Below are 23,786 nucleotides of genomic sequence, written 5' to 3' on the forward strand. Positions count from 1 at the left end.
TTCTATAGGAACATGTTAATAATAAAACCATTATTTCTTCCTATGGAGTTTCAAATTTGGATACTGTCATACCCATCTATATATATATATATATAATAAATTTAAGTATTTAAATTCATACGTATAATAAACTTAAAATAAATACTCTATTGCTTTAATGGGTATTTGAGTTTATAAGGAAAATGGGATAGACAATGGAAGGGCATGAATAACGAGAATTTTGTTCATATCTAATTGATAAAGTTTCGCCAATTTATCTGAATTTTTTTTTTTTTTTAACCAAACTTCACGTGACTTATACGGAATTTGACGTGACTTATATTAATTTGAAATATAAGTCTACCAAGAGCGCCTATAAATAGAAGGAGAAGCAACTTCAAACCACACAACACAACACAAAGTTTGCTATCTACTCTGTCCCTCAGTGCCCTCCCCACCCCCACACACCCCCCCCCCCCCCCCCCCCCCCCCCCACAAACACACACACACAAATCTAAGAGCGTTTTTCATTTCGTTTTGTGAAGCAAAAATGCTGAATCTAGCTCAAAATGTGGTACACAAAGTGGCATCATCTGTGCAGCACGTTGAGGAAGAGATTCTTGGGCTGTTTACCATGACTGATAATAAGATCATGGACCTCATTTATGCCACTCATGTTCATGCTGATGAAACCTTCGATGATGATTCTCTTTTCATCATTGTCGAAAACATCCTCAAGCGTGCTACCCAAATTGTTGACAAAGTTGTGCAGGTATAACTTCTTTATAATTTGTTACAAAATCAGTCTTACATTCTACATAACCTAAATGCTTGCAAAAGTCTGCATGAAAATAGTTCCATGTACATTGTACACAAATATACAACATCCATTGCTACACATCCAACATTATATACTTTGCATACAATAACACAAATTTTGAACCCCTTTGCTGATCAAGCACCCTCAAACTTGCAGAAATAATGACTTTTGGCCCTTTTTGGCTTTCAAGTGTGAAATTTATTAGTTACTGGTGACTTACTGAACAGGGTAGCCAAGTACATGTGGAGAACATTGAGGAGCAGACCCCTAAACCCAACTTCAGTGTTCCTCTGTGCACACTTAAGCAAATTGGCTGCGAGGTTATTATTCTTTAACCGCCATAGTTTGTGATATACGTTTGGTGTACAAGTTTCTAAAATTTTATTTTCCTACATATTAACGAAGTTGAGCTATGTATAAAAATTGCAGCTTTCATGCAAGGCTCCTGGTGAGGATGTTGCACACAAAACAACACTGTCAATACTAAACAAGCTATCAACCTATTCATGGGAAGCAAAGTCAGTGCTTGCTCTTGCGGCATTTGCCATGGAATACGGCGATTTCTGGCTTCTTGCTCAGCTTCAACACACAGATCACCTTGCCAAATCAGTGGGAATACTGAAAAGAGTGCCTATTCTCACTAAGCCTGCTGACCTTCACAAACGCCGGCAAGCAATTCTTGAACTGAACAATCTCATCAAGGCCACACTTCAGGTCATCGAAATCTTCGACCAGTTCGATAAGCTCTCGGCTTATGATCCAAAAGATATACCAGGGCTGTCAATTGCAATGGACCATATCCCAGTTGATGTCTACTGGTCAATTTTAACAATAGTTGCTTGCTCAACCAAGCTCACTATTCTCTCTAGTGATGAGTATGTCTTTGTCCACGCCAATAATATGTTCATGATTCACTAAATTAATATCTTTCTAGAACTAATTTATTGTAAATATATATTACAGGCCGGACAAGCCCCATGATCTATCCCCTTATTCCCAGAAGATCCACTACATACTCAACAAGCTCAAGATCCAGCTCATTGTTTGCAGAAGACAATTAGGTTGGCTAGCTAGCGAAGGCCTATACAATTATTGGAAGCTTGATTACTAGCCTTCTTGCATATTAAGTATTTGCTAATTAAGAAAGCTAATTTTTATTTTATTTTTATTTTTATTTTTTTGGGGGGGCAGAGGAGGCAGAGACTTACCGGAAGCTGAGGAAAATGGTACAAACCCCAACAGAAGTGATGGAGGTCTTTAAGGCACTGACATTTACCAAGGATAAACCACAGCCCCTCATAGATGGTTCAACTAACAAAACGGTTGGCTCTCAGGACATCCATTTCCTTTTACTCATTCTAATAGTTTGGTTTATTGCCAAGTTGATTTATGTGCAATTATATTTCAAACAGGTTAACATTGAGGTGCTGAGGAGGAAGAACATATTCCTTTTCATCTCAACGCTTGAAATCACAGAAGAAGATATTTCCATTGTAAAACCAATTTATGAAGGAACTAGGAAAGACGATCGTTACAAGATTGTGTGGATCCCAGTGGTGGAGCAGTGGACCATTGAACTTCAAAAGAAGTTTGAGACCTTGAGGTCTAAAATGCCATGGTTCACCATCCAATCCATATCACCAACGGTAGGCATCAAGTTCATCAAGGAACAGTGGCATTTCAAAGGCAAGCCAACAGTGGTGGTGATGAACCCACAAGGGAAAGTAGAAAACCCCAATGCACTCCATCTCATCAGGCTATGGGGAATGAGAGCTTTCCCTTTCGACAAGGCTGCTGACGAAAATTTATCCAAAGAATTGACTTGGATTGGCCCTGTTGTCAACAACATTGACCCTATTATTCAAACTTGGGTAAATCCATTTTTCACACCCCCTAACGTACATATCTTTTCTTTTATAAAGATTCCATTTTTAAAACTAAATTCTGGGTCTTTGAATCATTTTTATCAAACAGATTAAAGAGGAAAAATACATCTTCTTCTATGGAGGCCACGACAACGAGTGGATCCAACAGTTCACAAAGAGAGCCACAACACTTGCAAACGACCCAGTCATCAAAGATTCGAAGATAAAGATTGAGATATTTTGCATCGGAAAGAGTGGTAAAGGAGGTGAAGACCATGGAATTATAGGTAGGTTCTGGTCTGGAATAGAGAGCTTGTTCTTCACAAAAGTTCACAAACAGGTCGACCCAGTTACCCAAGAGATCCAAAAGCTGCTTTCCTACAAGAACGAGAGCGGTTGGGCAGTTCTGAGCAAAGGGTCCACTGTGGTGACTGCTGGTCACGGGCTCACAATCTTGAGGGTTTTGGAAGATTTTGAGAAATGGAAGGAGGTTGCGAGGGAAAAGGGCTTCGAGTTCACCTTCAAAGAGTACCATAATAGAGTTATTCAGTCCGTCCGCCATTGTTGCCGGCTTGATATCCCAAGTGCGACTGGTAAAACTCCAGAAATTATGAAATGCCCAGAATGTCCTCGTACCATGGAGATGTTCATCAGCTACAAGTGCTGCCATATTGATGGCCCAGCGGCTGGCCATCACTAAATGGGTCGGGTCTCTCTCCTTTCTAAAATGGGTCTGTTTTTTCGGGTCAAGTAGTTTATATTATGCTTCTTTTTTACTTTTTGGGTGCTGAAATAAATTACAATGGGCATTTGCAATTAATACTATTTGTCTGCGGTATAATTGCATGCTGGATGGTTTTTAGTATCAGTGTTTTGCAGTTGGTCCAGAGGGGTGTCTTCTCCGTAGGAAAAAAAATATCCCTCAGCACGTTGCTTTTGTACGACTACTTCTATAATGAAGCTTATCTTTTATGGTTTTTGTTTTTGTTTTTTGTTTTTTTATTTTTTTATATATATATTTTTTAATTTTTTATTGCTTGCTCTGGAATATATTTCTTCTTCCATACAATTTGTCCACTGTTGTCCAAAATAGTATATGGCCTTGATTTTGAACCCCCAGGGAAAAAAAAAAAAAAAAAGTATATGGCCTTGAGTTTAGCACTTTAATTATAATAGTCAAAACAAAAAAATCGAAAATATTTTAGTGGCGGATATGTAATTTTCTTGCCTTTTATCAACTTAAAATAGAAAAAAAATAAAAAAAATAAAAAAACAACTCTGGATACAACCATAGACAGAGACATTGTCATAGCCACAAGTGCATTGGCTTCAGGTCCTTCTAGTACAATAGGATAAAGAATGCTCCTTATGGTGCTTGGAAAAAAAATATGCATTAATTTTTTTTGCACAACTCATTGCATTAAATTATTATTTTTTTTCAAAAAAAGAGTATACATCTCTGTAAAATACAAGTAGAAATACTTATCATGATATCGCAAGGGTACAATATGTCCTCAATACTTCCACCCCTTACATCAATCATTTTATCCAATAATACATATCTAAAAATTATTTTCGTATATGTAAGTTTAATTATCGAGTTAGCAACAAAAAAAAGTTAGTAGCAGCAAAAAATTAAAGAAAGATCAAAAGTAATTGATAATTAGAAAGGCAGTGGTGTGACTTCACAAAGCAACATTCTATCATCTTCTCTACGTAAAGATACTAAATTGCGGACCAAAAAAAATGCAACGCTTTCAAAAGCCTCGGCTCAAAATTCTGACTCCAAATCTTGAGCTAATAACCATAATTTGATCTCTTCTTATTTATGAAAAGATAACCAATTAATGCATTTCCTTTTCTTCTGTTTAGAAGAAAAAAATCAAATCAACCAAAAAAAAAAAATGTTACAAATTGAGAAATTTCAGCCAAAATTAGCTTCATAGAGGCAAATTGCAAATTATTGATAAAAAAAAATCACCCTATCAGGATTTATTGGAGACAAACTCAATGTCGGGTTGTGTTAGATTTACAGAGGAAGTTGGGTCCAAAGCAACCTATAGCCGCTAGCTCCAACATTGCTATCAACCAAATCCATATGGTGAAATCATATTCAACAAGAGATTTACACAAAAGAAAATCATCGGCAAGTATGTTTGATTGTTGGTTCTTTGATTGCGAAGGACCACTTGGTGAAAACGCAAGTGTGTGTGTGTGTGCGCGCTTGCTTGCTTGCTTTGAAAGAATTAGTTTGAAATTATTGGTACTCAATATTGTATTCTGAATAAATGAATGTCTTTGTTCTGTTTTTTCATTAAAAATGGCCTAGCTAGCTAGGGCATGGTGAATGTATCCTTTAGCAAAATTTATGCTGCTACTAGTTGAATGAATCCTTGTTATAACTGAATTTTTAGTACCAATTACTTCATTTCATCTGATTATTATGAATAGGACAAGGAGTCATTTAGGCCCCATTGTATGCTGATTTTTTGTACCAATTGCGTCATGTCATCTTGATAATTATGAATAAAAAAAAGGATCAATTCGGTCCACAGTTTTATACAAAATATCCCGGAAAACCATTTCAAACCATATCGGAAGAAGCATAGTAGAAAAGCATATTTTGTAACATAGTAAACAGCTAAAGCATATAATAAGATGCATTTTATTCATTAATGACTGGACAAATACTACTCACGGTACAATCATTATTCACTGGTAGAGGCATCAAGCTGCCATCATAATGGACATGCCATTTACTAATTTTTTTAAAGATTACAACACATAGACTGACTCTTCCAATACATTTGGAGCTAGGCATCAGATTTTCATAGAAATATGTACAACAAGATGGCTTTTTTATTTACTAGAACCAGTGCCATATAGCATATAATTCAAAGCAAATTCCACAATTGGAAAGAGAGAGAGCCAAAGTTTGTTTTAGTGATGTGCAATTGGACCATCAATGTGGCAGCACTTGTAACTGATGAAGGACTCCATGGTTCTTGGACACTCAGGGCATTGCATTTTCTCTGGTACTTTCCCAATCACACTGGGGATGTCAAGGCGACAGCAATGGCGAACGGATTGGATGAGCTTTACATGGTACTCTTTGAACGAGATTTCGAACCCCTTTACTTTTATAACCTCCTTCCATTTCTCAAGGTCATCCAACACCTTCAGAATTGTGAATCCATGACCAGCAGTCACAACATGAGGCCCTTTTGTAAGCAGAGCCCAGCCACTTTCGTTCTTGTAGGAAAGCAGCTTCTGGATTTCTTGTGTAACAGGGTCAACCTGCTTGTGAGCTTTGGTGACGAACAAGCTCTCTATACCATCCCAGAACCTGACAAGAATTCCATGGTCTTCTCCTCCTTTGGGACTCTTTCCAACACAAAACAGGTCAATGTTGATCTTCGATTCCTTGAAGATGGGATCGTTCGCAAAGGCGTTTGCTTTCGCTGTGAACTGTTTGATCCATTCGTTGTCTTTACCACCATAGAAGAAAATGTATTTTTCCTCTTTGAGCATCTATTTTTTTTTTAATCAAATTTCATATAGAAAAAGAGAATAAAAAAATCAAACTCCGTAGACATTATTATAAAATGGACTTGGTTTAATTTTCGAAATTTGGACATGATGATGAAAACCAGCTTACCAAATCTGAAAGATGAGAGTCAATGTTGAGTATTACAGGACGAATCCAACTCGTTTCACTCGATATCTTCTCCTCAGCAGCCTTATCGAATGGAAAGGCCTTAATTCCCCAAAGCTTGACAAGGTGGAGAGCATTGGTGTTTTCGATCTTTCCTTGATGGTTCATCACAACTAGTGAAGGTTTTCCCTTGAAGTTCCACTCTTCCTTGATGAACTTGATTCCTACTGAGATTGATATGGATTGGATTGTGTACCATGGCATTTTAGACCTCAGGATCTCGAATTTCTTTTGAAGTTCAGGGGTCCAATTCTCGACCATGGGGATCCAAACAATCTTGTAATTTTCATCTCTCTTTGTTCCTTCATGAACTGGTTTGAGATATGAAATATCTTCCTCTGTGATTTCGAGGGTCGAGATGAACAGGAATATTTTTTTCTTCTTCAGCACTTCAAGGCTGACCTGTTTGAACATAGATTACATACATAAATCAAATTAGCAAATGTTGAAGGAATTAATATTCAAATTGAGTGAAAAAAAATGTTGTGTTTTGAGAACCAATTGTACCGTTGTGTTAGTTGAACCATCAATGAGGAGCTTTGGTTTATCCTTGGTAAATGTCAGGGCCTTGAAGATTTCCATCACTTCAGTTGGGGTTTGAAAAAATTTTTTGAGCATCAAGTAAGTCTCTCTTTCCTCTGTAACAACATAATCCTTCTTTAAGCATAAATTAATTATATGGAAGGATATATACATATACATATACATATATATATATATATATATGTAATTAAGTTAACTAGGCAGTAGGTTATTACCTACTTGTCTTCTGCAAACAACAAGCTGGATCTTAAGTTTGTTGAGTACGTAGTGAATCTTCTGTGAATAGGGTGCCAAATCATATGGCTTGTCTCTGTAAAATGCACAATATAAATTAGTTCTATGAGAGCATATGGAATAATTGGAAATATAGTCAAGCATATATTTAATATATAGGCTTAAACATGGGCATGAACATGAAAATTACTTACTCATCACTAGTGAGAAGAGTGAGTTTAGTTGAGCAAGCAACCACTGTGACAATTGACCAGTAGACATCAACTGGGATGTGGTCTAGTGCTACAGACAGCCCTGTTATCTCTTTGGGGTCATAAATCGATAGCTTGTCGAACTGGTCGATGATTTCCATGACCTGAAGTGTGGCCTTGATGAGATTGTTGAGTTCAAGAATTGCTTGCTGGCGTTTCTTAAGCTCGGCGGGTTTAGTGAGGATAGGCACTCTTTTGAGGATTCCCAAAGACTTGGCAACGCGGTCAGAGTGTTGATTCTGAGCAAGGAACCAGAAATCGCCATATTCCAAGGCAAAAGCCGCGAGAGTAAGCACTGCCTTGGCTTTCCATTGATAGGTTGATAGCTTTTTAAGTATTGCCAGAGTTGTTTTGTGTCAGGACCCGTCCAAAGTTCCCCACCGGAACCCTAGACAAGCCCTGATCCCAGGGAAATACCACCGAACCTTCCAACGGAAAATCCGGCAGCACCTCCCCTAAGGGTAGGACTAACCAAAAAATTACCTGCACTGAAAACACACTTCTATAAACATCCCCTTATTCCTCCCACAAACTACAAATTGATTCCACAAATTTCAGCACTTCAAAGAATAACAGCAGCAACCCAGTGCATAAATAAAAACAACACGTCCAATACAGTATACAGAGCATTATACAGATCAATGTGGAATTTATACAATGATAGATAAGAAGCAATACAAGTTCGAGAGGAAAAAGGGAAGAAAAACTTCTTGAACCTTCGGCAACGAACTGAGACGTTGGGCTCGCCCCGGACAATCAACGTCTCCAACCTGGACCTAGGGGAACGGAATTCAAGAGTGTGAGATGCTAATCATCTCAGTGAGTGACCCTATCTACTGAACACCTTTAATAAAAATAATATACTAAATAAAGGGATTTAATAAATCAATACCGAACAATTAAATAAATAAATAAATAAACAATTGAAGTAATACTTTCTCTCAAAACCCTTACAATTAATAAATAAAATAATATTAATAGCAATTAAGGAATAGAACAAATACCAACAATTAATAAATAATAATAATAACTGTTGGAAAATAATAATTTCCCTCAAAACTCTCACCAATCGCTCCGTTTGAAATGTTCCCCTTTTAAAACCTTTTCGCAAAACCCAGTGTACATACCTCCCGAAAACCAAGGGATTAAACCATTTGATAAACAATAATTAAATAAATACATACCCCAATATGTAATTAAAATGTAATAAATTATAGTAAATAATTTTTGAACACCTTTGGGGTTTAAAACATTAATTGCAATTTACACCGACGCACCACACCATATACCGGTGATGCCCTTCGATACCCAGCGTCTCGAGCACCGACTGGCGGGGGGTTAAAGAGAGAAACCTGCAACGGCACTTCGGCGTCCCGACAGTACCGTTGCTAAAACCATCTCCCGGCCAAGGGGAGGGCGGCTGTGGCCAATATCAAACTTGCCTGCCCAGTCCAATGGCAACCACGGGAGAAATAATATCGCGCGCTAAACCACATAATAACCGCGCGCTACCACGTGTCCATACACCATACACCAAAACACCAATACTGTATGAGTGCATTTAAAAATAAACATTATTAACCAACCGTACCGTTTTCCAAAATTACCGTGGGAAATACATTAAATTCTCACACTTACCATCCCACATATTTTTATTTAATAAACCGGTACAAAACATTGATAACCAACAAACCACAATTTTCTCGAAGTACGAGATGCAACCATAAAAATACTGCGGGCATAATTTATAAAATTTAAACAAATATTTTCGTAAAATATTTAACCCAATTATGCCCGAAAAATCATATTTAAAACCACGTACAAATATTACCAAAATACACTTTGCTCATGCATAATAAATTAAACCACAATACAATTCATAATTAAATCACACCACATGAGCATAATTTAAATACCAATTTAAATACCAATTAAACATAATTAATTGCCCAAAAATGATATAAAATCCAGACACAATCAATTACTGAAAATACTTGCTCATGTGTAATAAATACTATTTAATCACAATAAAATAATAATCGGGAATTTCTTAATGACCCCAAAATTTCATTTAGCACCAATGGGTAAATATATATATAAAACAATATTTTTTCCCGATTGTATTTAAAATACACCATATGAGCACAAATTACAGATATCAAATTAATACCACATAAATACAATTAATTACCCCAAAAATATTTTTAAAGGTGGGTCACTCACCTGGAGCACGCAATTAAACCATGATCCACCATAGGATCAATTCCACGACTCACCGGTGCTCCTAGAACAAAATTCACAGACAGTCAAATAAATTAATATTTTAATCGGGTAAATAATACCCGGTACCCGGGAGGTCAAACACAAACGTTAACCAAAATAGGCAAATAATATACCGAATCGAAGCTTGAGCGACGAGGATTACAAATCCGGTCTCCATCGACCCCAATTCCGCCGGAGGTGGCCGGAATTTGGCCGGAAAGCTTCGGCCGGTTTTCAATTCCTCGTATCTCGCAACCCGCTTCGAATTTTTGAGATTGGAGGCCATTTTTGGACTCAGAGGACCCAAAATAGGGGGAGAGGAGGTTTAATTCGGACTGGGCTGGCCGAAAAACACAAGAAAAAAGGAGAGAGAAATTTTGCCGGCCGGCGGCTTCTCCGGCCCGATCGGCGCGTCCGACGGCCGGTGACTGTGAAAATTGGCGGCTGAGCTCGCCTCCTCCCTCCGCTCGTCACTGGCCGGCGCGTGAGGACTATGGGTGGCCAAAAAAAGAAAACATGGTGAGAGAGAGAGACGGCTGGTGGGAGAAAAAAAAAACTGTGCGTTTTGATGGCTCGGGGAAGAAGAAGAAGGGAAGGAAAGGGAAAGGAAAAAAAAAAAAAGAAAAAGAAAAAAAGAAAGTGTTTTCCCACGTGGGGAAAAGAAAAGAAAAAGAAAAAGAAAAAGAAAAAGAAAAATAAAATGAAATAAAAATAATTAAATAATTAAATAATAATATTATTATTTAAAATGATAATAAAAATAATATGATTTTTCACATAGTTGACATGTGGCTTCTCCACATGGTGACACATGGTCACCTTCATTAAGTCACACGTGGCACATCGTTACGCGTTTAAAAATAATATTAAAATAATACGATATTTGAAAAACTCTACAGGTCCATAACTTTCAAACCACATGTCCAAATCGGACGTGCCGCTAGTCTACGGACTCGTATCGACGAGCACTTCACAACCATGCATGAGTCAAAGCTCAACCTTGCATGAATAAAAAGTCAACTCCGGTACCCCTTGGACAGTTTGGACCTCAACTTGTTTTGTTCAAAACTTTCAAACTGTAGCTCTGTTTTCAATGTGCTACCAGTCTACGAACTCGTGCCAACGTGTACTTCGTAACGGTACCTCAGTCAACCTAGAATTCCAACCGGGTCAAAAAGTCAACTTTTGACCCCTTCGGTCAATGGTCAACAGTCAACCTCGATCAACGTGCAAAAATTTCCGACATGGTTCGGGACGGGGTGTTACATTTTGTGTGCAACATCCTCACCAGGAGCCTTGCATGACAGCTGAAAGTTTCACAATTTTTTTTGTTACTTATGTCAATAAAATGTAAATTCAATTAGTTGTATGCAAAAAATATTGGAATTATGCTCCTAAATACTGTTTTTTTTCTTTTTTTTTTCTTCTTTTTTTTCGCTCATTGGTTAATTCTTATACAGGACATTGATTCAGTTTTGCTCTTTTTTTTTTTTTTTTTCCTTTCTTTCTTTGGGGCCTAAATCCCTTGTTCTTTTACTGTTAGAAGAACGTTCACTACAAAATACAACAGTAAAAGTGTGTATCTTGTGGCCATGTTGTGGTCAATAAGCTTGTAGTTAAAAGTGTTTTTAAGGCATAAATTACATGGTCGTCTTTTTCTGACTACACATATTTGGTATCTAAAATTAATTGTTGTGGCTAATTTATCACGGCTAAAACCATTTTGTAGTGGTTGTAGAACCATTTTGCAATTATTTTTACTTATAAAGTCAGTTTTAGCCCTTTCAGCAAAAATAAAAAGTCAGTTTTAGCCCCAAAAAAAGAAAAAAAAAAAAGGAAAAAAATTGGTATTAAACGAAATGACCTCGCTGCCAATCTGCTTAAAGGTGCACAAGGGAACACTGAAGTCGGGTTTGGGGGTCTTCTTGTCAATGTTCTCCACATGTACTTGGCTACCCTGTTCACAAGTCACAAGAAAGTACTTATTTACATATAAAATTTCAAATATCCATAAAATAAAAGAAAAAAATAAATCTATTGTAACAGTCCAGTCCACCCGCATGCGATATTGTCCGTTTTGGATTTAGTTCGTACGGTTTTGTCAAAATGTGTCGTAAGAGAAAGGTATCCATATCCTTTTTTAAGGTATGCTTCGTTCTCCTTTCTAACCCATGTGGGATCTCATAATCCTCTCCCCTTGGGGTCCAGCATCCTCGCTAGGGGCCCAGCATCCTCACTGGCACACCGATCCGGGTACGGACTCTGATACCAACTGTAACAGTCCAGTCCACCCACATGCGATATTATCCGTTTTGGGCCCAGCCCGCACGGTTTTGTCAAAACGCATCACAAGGGAAAGGTATCCACACCCTTTTTTAAGGTATGCTTCGTTCTCATTTCCAACCGATGTAGGACCTCACATCTATAAATGGTTTTTTTCCTTTTGCTAAGACAAATTTAATAAACGTTATGTACAAACTATACATATATGAACATAGTTTGTGCATGTATATATATATATATATATACTAATACATGTAATTGTTTTTTTGTTATATATATTATATAGAGAGATGAGAATCTAGCAATAATATTGGAACAAGATTAAAGAGTTATACCTGCACAATTTTGTCGACAATTTGGGTAGTAGGTTTGAGGATGTTTTCGGTGATAATGAAAAGAGAATCATCATCAAAGGTTTCGTCAGCATGAGCATGAGTTTGATAGATATGGTCCATGATCTTTACATCAGTCAAGGTGAATAGCCCTCGAATCTCCTCCTCAACGTGATGCACAGCTGATACCACCTTGGTGGCCACATGATGTGCTATGTTAAACATTTTTGCCTCTCACAAAATTGAAAAAGCAATTACACGCACACAAATATTAGCTAGACAGCTATTTTCTATTTTTTAGCCTATTGTGCTAATGTGCTATTGCTGTGGCTTGCAGCATGGTCTCTCCCTCTATTTATAGCCTGGCTCCGGCCTTGTTTTTGTGCTTATTGGATGCATGGGGTCCACCCCTTGGACAAAATATCTTCTCCCTTTGAAAGCACTTGGGCTAAGAATTAAATAATTAACGGGGAATTATAAAGTAAATTTACCACATTGGTTTGTTATCCTCTTTTGATTCCTAGCAATATTAATCCTTTTTAATTAGTTACGTCTTTTTATTTATCAAAATATATGGGTATTGTAGTTTATGTGTATGTGATCTAATGAGTTAGTTTTATTTTATTGTTTATATGTATCTTTTAAGAAATACATTTTCAAACTATTGATATCTAAAATTGTTTGTAGAAATAATTTATTTTTTAATATGTGATTCATAACTTTATCAACTAATGATAGAAAATATTAATAAATAAAATATTATCATATTATTTTGTATAATAAATATCGTAAAACTCTCCCTAAGCAACAAAGGTTTATAATAAACTTGAAATAATTGTTTTTATTTTTATTGGATAATAGCAGTGGAGATTGGAACTCCATAAATTTTTTCCTAACAAATTAGTATGAAATTTGAATTAATTCTCTGATATTGGATCAGAGTATTCGAACTAGAAATCATATTTTTCTAAAAAAAAGAAAAAAGAAAATAAAACTTAGACTTCTATGTAATTGTTACAGTTGGGAATAAAAAAAAAAAAAAAGAAATTTGGCTTAATTAATTCTTAGTTATATTGCAAGGCTTCAAGAGGAAGCATTCCTAGAGACTGTATTTTGAGTCAAATCGCAATATTGGGTAAGACAAGTCATCGCTTTTTCTTTTTTCTTTTTGTTTTTTTTTGGTTGTTTTCCTTAGTTGTTGGTTTCCTTATCTTAACATTTTATATTTTCTTGGTGCACATTTCTTAGAATTTTTTTTTTCTTTTTGCAAATAAAAATAAAATTGTTAGATTTACTTTGAAAAGGGGAACATATTAAGAGACAAAGAAAAAAAAAAAAAAAAAGAATAAAAAAGATGGCGGTTTAAATTCCACCATATTTATTAAAGGTAGAAATGACGTGGAGAGAGAATATGACGATGTAAGTGACGATGTTCACTACCCTACAACTTAAAACACTTCTCTATCATATTTGTCCGTGTTGTAATTAATTGTATATATTTGGTTTTATTTTTTTGTATGAAATATATATATATATATATATATAAAACAATTAGTAATTGACTGTAATTATTAAATATTTTTAACTTCTTAAACTCAAAACAAAAATGAATACTTTTGTCAATAGCCAAAATTAAATTGCCATGTAGATAAGTGTGGCTCCCTTTAGTGCTGATCACCTTGATGAAAGCTAGTATTTTTCTTCTATATAAATATATATTTTTTGATCAGGAGTATTTTTCTCACAATTGACGCATCGCAGTTTAATATTCTAAAATTGAAAATATTGTAAATTAATATTTTTTTACACAATATTTTTCTTATTAAATCAATATAATAGTTTATTGGATTGTTTAAATGGATTTGAACCGAATTTTTTAAAATTAAATTTAAAAGATTAATTTGATAGGTATTTAGTAGCAAATCATCAGATTGACCACCTAATATATGCCACATGAATTAACTTAGTTATCTCTTAATCTTCTGCAACCATTGATAAGGATACAGGTAGACTATCAATCAAAGAATCATTGGAAAATCAATCAACAGGAAAGGAAAGAAGCATTCAAGGAATTCAATTAACAAAAAAACGAAAGAAGCAATAAAGAAGAATTCAAATAAGAAAAGAATTCTTCCGGAAGGCATTTATTAACTTTCTTCTTTGAATATCTTTTATTCTCAGTGTAAATATAACCCATGTTTACATAAATAAAAAAGACTGTTTTTTAATTTCTAGAACCACGTGTAGAAATGATTGTTAAATATTCTCAGTGTAAATATACTTTTTCCCTATCTTTTCTCTTAAACACGGAATTTGTTAATTTCATTTTAATTATTTTATTCATGTCTTGCAGACATTATGTACATTTTTTAAAAACCATAGCATGTATGTCTGGATTTTTTTTTTCAAAAAAATAAAAAATAAAAAATAAAGAAGAAGAAGAAGAAGAAGAAGAAGAAAAAGAAGAGAAAGGGAAAACAACTACAAGAACTTTCGAGTGGACGGACACACATATATATATATATATATATATTTATATGGAATTTTAATTGAGCTGATGTAAATTTTTTGTATGTACTTTAGTAATGAGGAACCAATGTTAGAGATTAAATGTAGATATTAGAGATTTTCTATCTTAGTCGACTTTATTTGACAGATTTAATAATTGAGTAAATTTTATTTAACAGTATCATGTAATGTTTTATCATTTCCATATAATTGTTATTATCATTATTGTTTTTGTTTTTGCCAAGAATTTCCATGTGTTATTTTATATGCTAGAAATGAGAAAAAATAATTAACATTTGATATGTAATTAATTATTATTTTTTATGTGGAGTCATGTTATTAGGTTTAGCAACTTCAGCTAACTCAAAATTTTTTGGGAAGCCCTTTTTTAATTAAAAAAAAAAAGAATAGAAAAAAGATTTTGACCATATTAGAAGTGCACAATTATATGTATATTGAAACAGAGCGAGAGATAGTTTCACAACAGTAATGGTCCTACTCTTTTTGCTTTTTGTTTTTTTAATTTATTTTTTATTTTTGAAAAAAAAAATCATCTCCCACATACAAATACAAGGTGGGATAAAACAGTGTTATGTATCAACGGACACATCTACAAGCTCCACCATCCAAAATAACACAAATTCACATAGCCATATTCACATCTGGACCACAAGGTATTCGTTTTTGTCAGATTTGTTATTGTCTCAAGTGTCGAAAACACAGACTAATTAATGTCCCGAGAAATTCTTTTATTTTATAGTACGCATGCTTATCGCTTGTTGAACAATGAGGGTCACAATTTAATTAAAGATTCATATTCCTCCCATTTTCCACCTGATCTTGATGGGGTGCTATTTGTGTCCACCACTTTTCCATTTTTATTTTAATTTATTTTGGTCTTTTCTATGAAAACAAAACCTTTACATGTCTCTGAATTATCGTACAAGATCTCTGTCAAGTAATATATAAAAATTATATAATTTTAATAAAAAATTAAATTTAAACAAATCAGGATAATAATAATTTTATTAAAAATTCGGATGCATGCCTGTCCATATCAGTCTATTCATATGTCATGAATATTATACCTCTTAACACATTTGAATAGGTTTGCATCCGAAATTTAATAAAGTTTGGATGCTGTGATATGAAAATGATTATTCAAAATATTTTAGAGCCAAATAGTTTTGGGGTTTTTTGACGGGAATTGAGGAAGACAAATAAGCAGGGGATTCTTCCCTAAAAAAATTGGCTGCATTGTGCTATTAAGTTTACCAATTTATCTTAATTTTCATTATTTTTGTATGAATTCCTATTTATTGTCAAAAATTTTGCAATGTTATTTTTGTTTTTATTTTTTATTTACTGCTTAATTTCATTATATAATAAAATGTAAACCAAAAAAAAAAAAAAAACACATAAAGAAGTAGTTCAATAATAATAATAATAATAAAGATACCAAATAAATAAGCGCTGATTAATTTTATGTTTAGCTATACTTATTTTTGAACTGAAAAATAAAATAAAAAAAATTATTTTTATTCTTTTAAATGTTTACTTATTTATAATTAAGTTACATTAATATGTTAACCAATAAAATTTTGTTACAATTATAATATTAGTAGATTTATTTTGTAACACCTAATATCACTTCATTATTGTAAATTATAAAATAATTAGAACCATAAATAACTACGCTTATTCATTATTGGAAAAATATTACAAAACCAACACTACAGGCATATCTTTATATTACCAAGGCAATGAAGATACCATTTATTTGTGAGACAATAGTACACACTTTTTTTTCTTTTTTTTCTTTTTCACTTGAAATACATAACTAAGAATTTAATCAAATGCTATTTATTTTACCAGACCGATGTGCCCATATCAGGGTGATCGTGCTCATATATATAACAGCAAATCGTTTATTTTATTTGAGATAATCAATAAATTACTTATAATTGACCGAGCATATCAATTTTAATTTCAATGTACTTGTTTATTATAGCAATAATAGCTTTTCTAAATTTTCAAAATATCAAATTATAGCCTCTCATTTCTTATCCACCTCCAACCCTATCTACGCCCCCCTTTTGCTTTAGTGGACATATCCCTTATGAATATCCTATGCAATTTAAGAGCATATCTTAAAGGAGAGAATCTATTATTGCAGCCCTATAACATCCTACGTCATTTTCAATTATCACATGCAATGTAATAATTGAATAATTTATATGGTGCAATATTAAAATAAAATATGTAAAAACTAATACTAAGTTAGTTTTGTAATTAGTGCATATTGATCTATTTAAAATTACATCAGTGTACAAGTTCTTTCACCCAGTACATCAATTTACAAATTCTATTGCCCATTTATTAGACACAAAAAAAAAAAAAAAAAAATCTGCTGCCCATTACTCAAATTAAGAACATCCTGTTTCTCAGGTATTTTCCAATTAATATTCAGTTATTCACGAATGACCATGAAGCAGTGTGTATATATATATATACAAGTGCTCAAGTGATGATATCCATAATTTTTTATATCGAGGATAAATGGCTCAATCATTTAGAATTTTTAGATTTACAGAGGACATTGAATTCAACAAATGAAAGTGCTCATGAACACCAATTTTCCCTTTTACAAAATGAGTAAATTTTTCTACCTAACATGTAACTGGATCATATTCAAATCGTCAGAATGTGAAACAGGTTATTCTGCAACCATTGTTGATCTGTCTACCACCAATTTCATATTGAGGACTTACTATATATATATATAGTGGATTCGTATGATTCTTGCTTTGGTTTTGATGCAAGCAATGGTTCTAGTGAGCTCCCTAAACACTGAGAATTACAACACAAAAGTATAAAGACAAACTGCTTTATAGAAGAAGGACCACTTTGTGAGGAAGAATTGATGTGTTACCATGTGAAGAAGATAAATAACAACCCTAAAGTAAAAACTAAAGAAAGAGAATAATTGAATAAGAAGAAAGAGATAATTCAGAGATAAAGAAAGCTAAATGCAGCAATTACGAATCAGTAAAAACCCTTTTTTTTTTTTTTTGTTTTTTTTGTTTTTCGTGTGTGTGTGTGTGTTGCTTTTAGACAATCACTTTGAAACATTTAGTAATTAATATTGTATTCTGGATCAAAATGGGGGTCTTTATGTTCTGTTTTTCATTAAAAAATGCCCAGCTGCTAGCCATGTTAAACATATCCTTCGGCAAATTTATGCTGCTGCTAGGTGAATGAATCCTTGTTTTATTCATCTAAAATTTGAAGTACTAATTGCTTTTCAATAGAGCAAAAGATAACTTGGGCCACCAATTTTTTATACAAGCTAATTTAGCCCTGGAAAATGGCAAACCATAAGGAAGAGCAGAAGTAGTAGTAAATAAGAAAAGCATATTATATAACATATAATAGGACGCTAATTCATTCTTTATTTGCTGGAAAAATGGTACACACAGTACAATCACTAGTAGAGAGGCATCAAACTTCCATCATAATGGAAAGATGTCATTTATTTACTAATTTTATTTAGGACAGCACATAGGCTGACTCTTCCAATACATATTTGTTTTGGAGGCTTCAGATTTCCATAGAAACATGTAAATCATGCCCTTTATTTAGTACACACCAATACTATAGCATAATAATTAAGCACCAAAATCCATAAATTAGAAACAGTCTCTGATAGATATTGGATACTAATTGAAAAGAGAGAGAGCCAAGTTTCGTTAGTGATATGCAATTGGACCATCAATGTGGCAGCACTTGTAACTGATGAAGGACTCCATGGTTCTTGGACACTCAGGGCATTGCATTCTCTCTGGTACTTTTCCAATCACACTCGGGATGTCAAGGCGACAGCAATGGCGAACGGATTGGATAAGCTTTTCATGGTACTCTCTGAAAGCGATTTCGAACCCCTTCACGCGAATAACCTCCTTCCATTTCTCAAACTCCTCCACAATCCTCAGCATTGTGAATCCATGACCAGCAGTCACAACATGAGGACCTTTTGTAAGCAGAGCCCAACCGTTTTCGTTCTTGTAGGAAAGCAGCTTCTGGATTTCTTGTGTAACAGGGTCAACCTGCTTATGAGCTTTGGTGAAGAACAAGCTCTCTATACCATCCCAGAACCGACCAAGAATTCCATGGTCTTCTCCTCCTTTGGGACTCTTTCCAACACAGAACAGCTCGATGCCAGTCTTTGCTTCCTTGAAGATGGGATCGTTTGCAAAGGCAGTTGCTTTGATTGCAAAATTTTTCACCCACTCGTTGTCTTTACCACCATAGAAGAAAATGTAATTTTCACCATTAGGATGTGCTCTGATCATCTGTTTTATTTATTTATTTTTTTTCATCATGAAAATTTAATCAAACTCCGAAGACTTATTACAAAAAGAAAAAAAAAAAAAGGGCACTTCGTTTCCACAATTTGGACATGAAATTGAAAAAAAACAAAAATGAAAACAATTACTTACTTTATCTGAAATGGTAGTGTCAATTTTGACCACTACAGTTTGAAACCAAGTCCTTTTTTTGGATATGGCTTCCTCAGCAGCCTTATTGAAAGGAAAGGCCTTAGTTCCCCAGAGCTTGACAAGGTGGAGGGCATTGGTGTTTTCGATCCTTCCTTGATGGTTCATCACAACCAGTGAAGGCTTTCCCTTGAAATTCCACTCTTCCTTAATGAACTTGATGCCTACTGTGGCTGATAGGGATTGGACTGTGAACCATGGCATTTTAGACCTCAGGATCTCAAATTTCTTTTGAAGTTCAAGGGTCCAGCTCTCGACCACGGGGATCCAAACAATCTTGTAATTATCATCTTTCTTTGTTCCTTCATAAACTGGTTTGAGATCTGAAATATCTTCCTCTGTGATTTCGAGAGTCGAGATGAACAAAAATATGTTCTTCTTCCTCAGCACTTCAATGCTAACCTGTTTGAACATCAATTACACATAAATCAAATTAGCAATGACATTGAAAGAATTAATATTCAAATTGAGTGGAAGAAAATGTTGTGTTTGAGAACCAATTGTACCTGTTTGTTAGTTGAACCATCAATAAGGGGCTGCGGCTTAGCCCTGGTAAATGTCAGGGCCTTGAAGATTTCCATCACTTCAGTTGGGGTCTGAAAAATTTTCTTGAGCCTCAAGTAAGTCTCTCTTTCCTCTGTAACAACATAATCCTTCTTTAAGCATTAATTAATTATATGGAAGGATATATAATATATATATATATATATATGTAATTAAGGTAATTAGGCAGCAGATTATTACCTACTTGTCTTCTGCAAACAACAAGCTGGATCTTAAGTTTGTTGAGTATGTAGTGAATCTTCTGTGAATAGGGTGCCAAATCATATGGATGGTCTCTACAAAATTCATAATGTAAATTAGTTCCGTGAGAGCATATGGCATAATTGGAATTATAGCCAATCATATATTTAATATATAGGCATAAACATGGACTTGAACATGAAAATTCCTTACTCATCACTAGTGAGAAGAGTGAGCTTAGTTGAGCAAGCAACCACCGCTACAATTATATTTAATATATAGGCATAAACATGGACATGAACAGGAAAATCACTTACTCATCACCAGTGAGAAGAGTGAGCTTAGTTGAGCAAGCAACCACCGCTACAATTATATTTAATATATAGGCATAAACATGGACATGAACAGGAAAATTACTTACTCATCACTAGTGAGAAGAGTGAGCTTAGTTGAGCAAGCAACCACCGCTACAATTGACCAGTAGACGTCAACTGGGATATGGTCTAGTGCTACAGACAGCCCAGGTATCTCTTTTGGATCATAAATCGAGAGCTTGTCGAACTGGTCGATGATTTCCATAACCTGAAGTGTGGCCTTGATGAGATTGTTTAGTTCAAGAATTGGTTGCCTGCGTTTCTGAAGCACGACAGGCTTAGTCAGGACAGGCACTCTCTTCAGGATTCCCAAAGACTTGGCAAGCTGGTCCGAGTGTTGATTCTGAGCAAGGAACCAGAAATCGCCATATTCCAAGGCAAAAGCAGCCAGAGTGAGCACCGCTTTGGCTTCCCATTGATAGGTTGATAGCTTTTAAAGTATTGACAGAGTTGTTTTGTGTGCAACATCCTCACTAGGAGTCTTGCATGACAGCTGAAAGGTTCACAATTTGTTTTGTTACTTATGTCAATAAAATGTATATTCAATTAGTTGTCTGCAAATATATGTCGGAATCACACTCATTGCTAATTTTTTCTGCTCTTTGGTTGATTCCTATACAGTAACATCGGCCTAAATCCCTTGTTATTTTACTGTTGGAAGAAGGTTAACTAAATAAAAGGGGTACAGCCACAATGTTTTTTGTCATTAAAAGTATATGTTATGGCTATTTTGCGGCCAATATATAATCCTATTGTTAAAAATTTTTAGTTACTAGTGGGCGTGGCCAAAAGCATTTCTAGTCTTAACAAGTTTTGCACTTACAAATAATTACTATGGCTAAAAACAATTTATTTTTGTTTTAGCCACAATAATTTATCGTGCCAAAAAATCGATGGCCAACTGTCCTTTTTATTTATTTATTTCTTTTATAGTGGTTATAGAGCTACTTTAAAAAAGGAAAAAAAAAGGAGGGAGGAAGAAGATTAAAGAATTAATGACAGAATAAAACTTGGTATTAAAGGAAATTAAGGACCTCGCAGCCAATCTGCTTAAGGGTGCACAAGGGAACACTGAAGTTGGGTTTAGGGGTCTTCTCGTTGAAGGTCTCCACGTGTACTTGGCTGCCCTGTTCGTATCAGTCACACATAATTACTTATTAACTTACACATAAAATTTCTAATATTCATAAAAATAAAGAAAAAAAATTCAAAATTAATAAACATTATATACAAACTGCGCAGGTATGAACATATTTTGTGCATGTAACTTTTACAATGCATATTTATATATATACATGCATTTTTTTTTCTTATTATATATATAAAAATATATATATATAGTCAAGTTTACATCAAATCAATTTGATAATTTTAGTATCTAATCTTTATTTATAAGCTACTAAATCGCTTCAATGATTCATATGAATGACCTCATATAAATTTAATAATATGCTAAAGAATATATTTAGGAAAAGTAAATGCCATAGTGATCTAATGAATAATAAATAAATTGTTAAATTTCAGTCTTAGAAACAATTTAAAAGCTTATAAAAGAAAACTTAATTATGAAACCATAAATGAAATTGATATGAGCCTAATTGTATGTACATGTATAGAATCTAGTAATGATTTTGAAAAAGATTAAAGAGTTCATACCTGCACAATTTTGTCAACAATTTGGGTTGCAGGTTTGAGGATGTTTTCGACGATGATGAAAAGAGAATCATCATCGAAGGTCTCTTCACCGTGAGCATGGGTGTCATAAATATGATCCGTGATCTTCTCATCAGTCATGGTGAAGAGCCCTATAATCTCCTCCTCAATGTGATGCACAACTGATGCCACCTTGGTGGCCGCATTGCTTGCTATATGCATCATTTTAGCCTCTCACAGAATTCAAAAGCGATTACACAAAATGTTAGCTAGATACCTATTTGGCTTTTGTGCTATTGCTGTGGCTTGAAGCATATGTCTCTCGCTCTATTTATAGCCGTTCTCGCCGTTGTGTTTGAGGGCTTCTGGTAGGGCCCTCCTCTTGGAAAAAAGAAAAAAAAATTATATATATATATATATATGAATTAATGGGGAATCATAAAGTGAATTGACTGAATTCAGCACACCCCCCCCCCCCCCCTGTTATACTCTTTTGATTAGCCAGTTTTTCAATATTGTAACAATATTGGCCCACAGGAGCATCAATTGGCAAATGCCACTGTCAGGACCCGTCCAGAATTCCTTCCTCCGGAACCCTAGACAGTCCTGATCCCAGGGAAACCCTACCGGACCCTCCAACGGAAAATCCGACAGAGCCTCCCCTAAGGGATTTACTTACCACAACTACCTGCACTGAAAACACACTTCTAAAAACATCCCCTTATTCCTCCCACAACTACAAACTGATTCCACAAATTCCAGCACTTCTCAAAAACAACAACAGTCCAGTGCATAAATAAAACAGAAGTATCCCAATAGTATACAGAGCTTTAAGAAGTGCTAAACAACCGAAATACAACAAGGCTGAAAAGAAATAATACACTGAAATGAAAGAGTACAAGAAACTTCTCGAAACACAACAGCAGCGGAAAACTTGGTTCGCTTCGGAAGAACGCCTACCACCACTTGCACCTAAGGGAACGGAATTTAAGAGTGTAAGATGCTAATCATCTCCGTGAGTAACCCGAACTACTGAACACCTTTTTGTGATAATAAAAATAATAGTAATAGCAATTAAGGAATAGAACAAATACTAGCAATTAATAAATAAATAATAATTACTGTTGAAAAATAATAATTTCCCTCAAAACTCTCACCAATCGCTCCGTTTGAAATGTTCCCTTTTTAAAACCTTTTCGCAAAACCCAATGTGCATACCTCCCAAAAACCAAGGGATTAAATAATTTAACAAACAACAATTAAATAAATAAATACCCCAAATATAATAAAAATGTAATAAATTATAATAAATAATTTTAGAACACCTTTGGGGTTTAAAACACTATTTGCAATTTACACCGACAATTACACCTGACGCACCACACCATATACCGGTGATGCCCTCCGATACCCAGCGTCCCGAGCACCGACTGGCGGGGGGTTAAAGAGAGAAACCTGCAACGGTCACTTCGGCGTCCCGACAGTACCAACTGCTAAAAACCATCACCCGGCCAAGGAGGGGGGCGGCTGTGCGCAACAATAACCTTGCCTGCCCACGGTCCAATGGCAACTCACGGGTGAAGTAATAACCGCACGCTAAACCATATAATAACCGCGTGCTAAACCACGTGTCCATACACCATACACCAGAACACCAATACTGTATG

The 23,786-nt window shown here is 34.8% G+C and overlaps 3 protein-coding genes across 3 annotated transcripts; 1 reads left to right on the forward strand and 2 right to left on the reverse strand.

Annotated features, from left to right (window-relative positions):
• The first annotated feature begins 457 nt into the window (after positions 1–457).
• LOC132803340 (protein SIEVE ELEMENT OCCLUSION B-like) lies at positions 458–3,649 on the forward strand. Its single transcript, XM_060816044.1, has 7 exons — positions 458–751; positions 1,027–1,119; positions 1,229–1,674; positions 1,763–1,860; positions 1,991–2,121; positions 2,212–2,670; positions 2,774–3,649. The coding sequence occupies exons 1-7, from the start codon at positions 530–532 to the stop codon at positions 3,362–3,364; spliced, it is 2,040 nt and encodes a 679-aa protein (XP_060672027.1). The 5' UTR covers positions 458–529; the 3' UTR covers positions 3,365–3,649.
• A 1,664-nt stretch (positions 3,650–5,313) lies between these two features.
• LOC132803252 (protein SIEVE ELEMENT OCCLUSION B-like) lies at positions 5,314–7,760 on the reverse strand (the record flags this gene model as incomplete). Its single annotated transcript, XM_060815829.1, has 5 exons — positions 5,314–6,195; positions 6,323–6,781; positions 6,887–7,017; positions 7,138–7,232; positions 7,351–7,760. Coding segments are annotated over 5 exons (1,686 nt in total), but the record flags the coding sequence as incomplete, so codon positions are not given.
• A 10,466-nt stretch (positions 7,761–18,226) lies between these two features.
• LOC132799063 (protein SIEVE ELEMENT OCCLUSION B-like) lies at positions 18,227–22,404 on the reverse strand. Its single transcript, XM_060815560.1, has 7 exons — positions 22,123–22,404; positions 21,501–21,593; positions 20,514–20,959; positions 20,093–20,187; positions 19,855–19,985; positions 19,292–19,750; positions 18,227–19,144 (listed from the first exon to the last, which is right to left on the reverse strand). Exons 3-7 carry the CDS (start codon positions 20,669–20,671, stop codon positions 18,542–18,544), a joined length of 1,446 nt encoding a protein of 481 aa, XP_060671543.1. The 5' UTR covers positions 20,672–20,959; positions 21,501–21,593; positions 22,123–22,404; the 3' UTR covers positions 18,227–18,541.
• Positions 22,405–23,786: the final 1,382 nt, after the last annotated feature.

The sequence above is a fragment of the Ziziphus jujuba genome, chromosome 3, assembly GCF_031755915.1.
Source record: "Ziziphus jujuba cultivar Dongzao chromosome 3, ASM3175591v1".
Classification (NCBI taxonomy): Eukaryota; Viridiplantae; Streptophyta; class Magnoliopsida; order Rosales; family Rhamnaceae; genus Ziziphus; species Ziziphus jujuba.